The 6,533-nt window shown below is 53.6% G+C and overlaps 1 protein-coding gene across 1 annotated transcript; it reads left to right on the top strand.

The window, feature by feature from the left end:
- Nucleotides 1–1,201: 1,201 nt before the first annotated feature.
- Nucleotides 1,202–4,013, top strand: NCS54_00454800 (Na-H-Exchanger domain-containing protein; the record flags this gene model as incomplete). Its single annotated transcript, XM_053150079.1, has 4 exons — nucleotides 1,202–2,069; nucleotides 2,124–2,461; nucleotides 2,508–2,573; nucleotides 2,622–4,013. 4 exons carry the CDS (start codon nucleotides 1,202–1,204, stop codon nucleotides 4,011–4,013), a joined length of 2,664 nt encoding a protein of 887 aa, XP_053006054.1.
- Between the last annotated feature and the right edge of the window lie 2,520 nt (nucleotides 4,014–6,533).

Genomic DNA, 6,533 nt, shown 5'->3' with positions numbered 1-6,533 from the left:
GGACCTTGTCTGGGTAGGTAGCGACGGACGAGATCTCGACGCGGGCGGTGAAACAGATGCAATGGCGCGTGAGCGCGTTAGCGGGACCCTCTTCCCCCTCCAAGAATGACGATTTGCCCTTTGATGTGAGACGGGGTTGTGGTCACATGCACACATGAACGGGGAGTAAGATTCAATATTGTATGGGATGGATGGAGCGCATGCTCCTCTCTTGCAGGATGACGTCTTGGAGCCCATACGAGGAACACCTACTCTTTTGCCTCTCTTTCACGATGCCTTCTTTGAGTCTCTTTCAGCTCCAAAAAACAAAGCCAACAAACAAGGTTGGTGTGTCACCGCTCTGCCGCCCGTTGCGCCGTGCCAACCATGACCTGTCGCCGTCCAGGTGCCGAGAAAGGCTCATCTCCACAAAGCATCCCTTCGCCTCCATGGTTGATCCCGTGGCATGCGGCTAGCAGGGCACAACGTGCCTCCAATTCTTGGCTGCCATGATCGTGTCCAACGCCCGTCTAGACCTTGCATGTCTCGCCCGCTGGGCGTTCGTCATCCGCGCACGAGCAGAGCACCACATGGGCCCTTGAAAAAAGCCTCCTCCACTTTGTCCGCTCAGACAGCTTGCTGAACCTTGCGCCCCCGGCGCCAAGACAACCCCGGTAAGTGGGAGATGCGGAGCTGGAGGCCGACACACGGTGTCGCCGCCGTATCACAAGCTCCGGCACAACGGGCGGGCTTTGTCGAGCTTATCACAGAGCAATGCACGTCAAAAGCAAGAAAAGGGACAAACGGCTCCACGTGAAATGGAGCGTGAGACGAGAATCCAGACCATGTTCGGTAGAGTCTAGGGGTCCCCTAGCAGATGACCCCCCCCGCTAGCTTACTGTGTAGCTGCCTGCCAACCTTGATCGTCTCGGATTCTTCAACAAAAAGGTTAAAACCAAACGGTGCCCGATTCATCCTCACCGACTCGCTTCGACTCGTCTCCATATCCTTATCTCATTTCCTCTTCTTTCTTGTCTTTGGATTATTAGTCCTTCTTTTACCCCGCGTCCCCCCCGTCTCGCCACAATCCGCCCACGTTTTCGCGCATCGCATTCGCATCCGACCTCGCCGGACCATCGAACCCTCCGAGATACAATAAGACTGTGAGCTTCGTGCTCTGCCGACTCGCAATCGCGGTCGCGTACTATAGCTCTCGCCCGTCATGTCGGCTACAACGACGTCGGCCGCCGCGGCTGTTACGAGCGCGCATCCTCAGGGCGGCATCATCGAGGGCCTCAACCCCATCCACTACAACCCGAAGGACCCAATCTCCCTCTTCATCATCCAGGCCATCATCATCATTGTGTTTTGTCGCCTGCTCCACTACCCCCTCTCCAAGTTTGGCCAGCCTCGCGTCATCGCAGAGGTCATTGGCGGCATCGTCCTGGGTCCGTCCGTCATGATGCGCATTCCCGGCTTCAAGGAGAACATCTTTCCCACCGAGTCGATGCCTGTCTTGACCAATGTCGCTACCCTCGGATTGCTGCTCTTCCTCTTCCTCGTCGGCCTCGAAGTCGATACCCGAATGTTCAAGACAAACTGGCGCGTCGCTCTTAGTGTGGGCCTCGCGAGCATGATTATCCCATTCGGTCTTGGTGTCGCTGTGGCCTGGGGCCTGTACAAGGAGTATGGCAACGAGGGCCACAAGGAGGATATGGAGTTTGGCACTTTCGCCCTCTTTATCGGTACTGCCCTGGCTATCACTGCCTTTCCCGTCCTCTGTCGTATCCTGTCTGAGCTCCAGCTTCTTGGAACTTCGGTCGGTGTGACAGTGTTGGCGGCCGGCATTGGCAATGACGTTACTGGCTGGGTTCTGCTCGCCCTGAGCGTTGCCCTTGTCAACAACGCCAATGGCCTCACAGCCCTCTACGTCTTTTTGACTGCCGTTGCATGGGTCCTCTTCCTCGTGTTTGCAGTCCGGCCTGCATTCCTTTGGGTCTTGCGCCGAACCGACAGCATCCAGAACGGCCCATCCCAGGGAATCACGGCCTTGACTCTGCTTCTGGTCTTGGCGTCGTCTTGGTTCACTGGTAAGTCTAGGTTCTTGATTGGTTGATCATGTACTCTTGCTAACTGGCAATCAGCTGCTATTGGTGTTCACGCCATTTTTGGTGCTTTCCTCATTGGAGTTATATGTCCCCACGATGGTGGTTTTGCCATCAAACTTACTGAGAAGATTGAGGATCTGGTGGGATCGCTTCTGCTCCCTCTCTATTTTGCTCTTTCTGGTCTCAACACCAACTTGGGTCTGCTTAACGATGGCAAGACTTGGGGATATGTCATTGCTGTTATTCTTTGCGCCTTTTTCGGCAAGATCTTTGGTGGTTCTGTGGCTGCGCGTTGGTGTCATTGTCTTTGGCGGGAGAGCTTCACCATCGGTGTGCTGATGAGTTGCAAGGGTCTCGTCGAACTGATTGTCCTGGTAAGTGAGGCCATTCAAGTTGCCAGCGTAATACTGACTTGCCCAGAACATCGGACTTCAGGCAGGCATCCTCTCACCCCGAACATTCACCATGTTCGTGGTTATGGCTCTGGTTAGGGATGCGCCCGTACGGATTTGACAGCTGCTAATCTCGGCATAGGTAACCACCGTCTCGACTACGCCCCTGACCAGATGGCTCTACCCTTTGTGGTACCGTCAGAAGGTGGACAAGTGGCGCCGCGGCGAGATTGACTGGGACGGAACTCCCATCGCCACCGAGGCCCAGGCTTCTGAGCACAAGATGGAGGAGGCTTTGGACAAGTCGCAGACCAACCGGGTTATCCTGCATCTTCGTCTGGATGCTCTGTCTGGCCTGTTCAACCTGGTTTCCCTGCTTGGAGGTTCTAGGAAGGCGTCGAACATCGCCAACACGGAAGCCGATGATGCTGAAGGCTCGGCTGCTGTGGCTGTGGACGACAAGCCTCGACACCTACCTCGTCGCCCTCTCGAGGTTCGTGGAATCCGTCTCATGGAGCTTACCGATCGTACATCGTCCGTCATGCAGTCTACCGAGGTTGCCGAGTTCACTTCTCGTGATGCCGTTTTCTCGGCTTTCCAGACCTTTTCTCGCCTCAACGGTGTCGCCGTCGCTGGCCAGGTTTCCATCATTCCCACGTCGGCTTACGCTGAGACTCTCGCCAAGTGCGCCGAGGAGGCCAAGTCTGACTTTATGCTCATTCCCTGGAGTACATACGGTGGTCTTGCTGAGGAGAACTCTGGTGCTGCGCTGTCCGATAACGATAACCCGAATGATCGCTTCTTCAACAGGACCTATGTCGACTACGTCCAGAGCGCCCTTGAACGATCAACCTGCACCACCGGTGTCTACATCAGCCGAAGCCTGGATGACAACGCCCTCTCCAAGAGGCCGACTCTTACCCGTCGAGCCCTCACCGGACTCTCAGTCCATAGCGACCACGGCTCACCTGCAGTCCAGAACCCAGTGGATCAGAACCAGCACATTTTCGTGCCCTTCATCGGCGGCGAGGATGATCGCGCCGCTCTCCTCTTTGTTCTTCAGCTTGCCCACAACCCTCATGTGTCCATCACGGTCGTTCACCTTGGCTTTAGCGAAGATGACCCCGATTTGCACAGCCCCGACAGCACCCCTTCGAGCAGCAATGACATTAGCAAGGCTGCGGTCGGAATCCCTTCTGCGAGCGACATGGATCTTCTGAGCACCGCCAAGAAGAACGCTTCTGGCACCCTCGAGGGTCGTGTCACCTTTATCGAGGTTTCCGTCGACTCAGTCCGCCAGCTGCCCGATCGTGCTGTCGCTCAGGCTCGCGAGGTCGTCGGCAAGTCCAGACTCAACGTGGGAGACCTGGTTGTTGTCGGACGATCCCACCCATTCTTCGACAACCTTCTCGTCGACGACCTGGGCGTTGAGCGCGAGTTCCAGCGAACCGTGGGTGTTCTCGGCGACCGCTTCGCCCGTGCCGGCATCGACGCTGGCCTGTTGGTTATTCACGACAAGCAAGCCAAGGCTTGATTTACTGCATTTTGTGCTACATTGGATATGATACGAAGGCGTTTGGATATAACTCCTAGCTTGTGGACTTGGGCACTTGCATAGAGTACACGGGTTTCGCATACAGGGAAGACTGATGTTGATTGGATTGGATTGGACTTTTAGCATATACCAGATCTCGACTACCCCCAAGGTCATGAGCTATGAATGGATTTATTGTCTATCGATTTTGATGATGTTGTGGTGATGTGATGGATCGTAATACAGTCGATGCTATCAGAATGACCTTTATGCTTCTCTCACCGGTAGCGGCGAAAGAATGTCCATCTGGAAAAGAAAAGCAATCGTGTGGCGAGATGCGTGTCTATACAAAAACGTGTGTTGAGAGGTGTGGCACGGATATATAATGAAGCTATCGAAGGCCGGCTAGCTCTACCGTGAGGCACCCACAACAGAAGGCGATAGTGGCCTTGCTGGTATCGCGCAGCCTACCTTGTGACTGCTTCATGTGATGGGCCAATGATCCTCTTGAGCCTGTGGCCGGGTTTAGCCGCGAGCTCCCATTCCGGGAGGACCAAAGCAGAGGGCCTCAACTAGACTCCTGAGGGCGTGGAGTATATATCAAGGGACCATGATGTTAAAAGCCCGGCACCACGATGAAATGCAGAGCGGCGCACCAGGCCCACGGCATCCGTAATCACTGAAGCTGGAAAACTTGATGATGAAGAATTATCCTCTGGACGTTTTGCTCCAGGCTTCTTCATTGTCATCGAGGTGATTTCACTAGCCCTTCCTTAGTTTGACCCAAATGGGGTCTTGAGCCTGCGATTGCGTCAAATTCGCCGCGTGTGAGCTTTCATACTCGAAAGTGCACTCTGGTAATAACTGATGCCACTTGTTCTTGGAAGGAAGATCGTGATGGTGACCGAAATTCTAATGGGCATCCCCAAGTGTATACAATATTTATAAAATGTTGTATATAGTGAATCATAGAGCAACGAGAAAAGAAATGTCGAGATCGAGCGGAGTGATATCGGAGGCTGGTACCCTCGATGAAGTGAACGACTGCACAGAGCATCCACAATCACTGAAGCCTGGAAGTCGTGAATGACGAAGAAAAATCTTTTGAAAGTTCTGTACCAGGCTTCTTCATGGACATAGAGGTGATTTCGCCAGCCTTTCGATTTGGTTCGCCGTGAGATGGTCTAACCACATTACCTCTTGACACGAGACTGCGTCAATGAGGTGCAGAGGTTGTTGCCCTCAAATATCCACACGGACTAGAACTGGTTTCCATTATTGGAGAAACGCTTGTTGAAGTTATCTGTGTTCCAACGTGTGCCGTAGGGGTACTCAAACGGCGGCGGCAGTTGATCGACTTAATGTTGCGGTTCACAACACCAATCCATATGGCGGAAGACCAAGTTTATACAGGGTTATGAGGTGTAGTATATAATAAACCAAGTGGCAAAGAGGGAGCATATTCGGGATTGAACCTTTGATCGACCACCGCACAACATAGGGGGTAGGTAACTAGTTGAACCGAGTGTCCGATCCGTGAAAGGTTGTCAGCCGCTCCAACTTGGGTTGTGACGGTAAAAGCCAACGACAACGACAATCACCTCTTCGATCCCGCACCTCCGACCGGCGGCGGTGGGCATCCAGCCAAGTCCGCTCGCTGTGCTTATCCTCACCCTCATCCAGGAGGCGATGGTAGAGCCGATCGGTCTCGCATGTTGTATGCTGATACCACTGCGGTGGCCGATATGTTCTTGGCAAAAATGTCTTGTTGCCATTACGTTCGGCCAACAACCACCAGTAGATGTGAATACCGCTCATGACCTTCCCGTTGTGCGCTAAGGGGAGTCGGGGAGAGGAGGGCATCATCAGTTCGGCTCACGACCAGAAACACCCAATGTACAGGGCGCGGAGATAGACACAAAGCCCGATTTTCTTTTGTGAAGCCAGTATGTATATATAGGGTGCCGTTCTTTCTACATCAGACGCGCAAAGGGAACGAGTGTGTTGTCGTCGCTCTGTGCGGGTTAGGAAGTGAGACGACTCCGTCCCGGATCCATGACGGCTCTTCTGGGATTTGTTTGCACAGTGCTCCTAGAAGTATATACAGAGATGTCTTTCTTTTCCGTTGACGGCATGTAAAACAATACATAACTGTAGAAATGCATCCGAGTTGGAGGACGATCCACGCCTGTTCTTCCAGTGGGACACTAGCGCACAACGTGTTGCAGCCTCGAGGCTTTCAATTATAGTTGAATCGGGTGCCTGATGTGCCAAATGATGTGTTTCGGGTCGTTCAGTCCCTGTGGCATTGCCGACACTGCAATAAGACCGACTGTTCCTCTTTGTTCTGCCCACAGCCAGCAGTATGGACCCTTCCCGGCGGATGCCCCTTGTGATTGGGGCGAGGGTCGGCTCTGAGGCTGGGAACACCCAAAGCCTAGTGTTGAGAGTATTGTAGGAGATCGCTGATTTCGCCAGCATCCAAGATGTATACATACAGTATGCCGTTCATTCCATCCA

Source organism: Fusarium falciforme, chromosome 3 (assembly GCF_026873545.1).
Source record: "Fusarium falciforme chromosome 3, complete sequence".
Lineage (NCBI taxonomy): Eukaryota > Fungi > Ascomycota > Sordariomycetes > Hypocreales > Nectriaceae > Fusarium > Fusarium falciforme.
The sequence above is the reverse complement of the archived record's forward strand: the minus strand, read 5'-3'. Positions and strand labels throughout refer to the sequence as shown.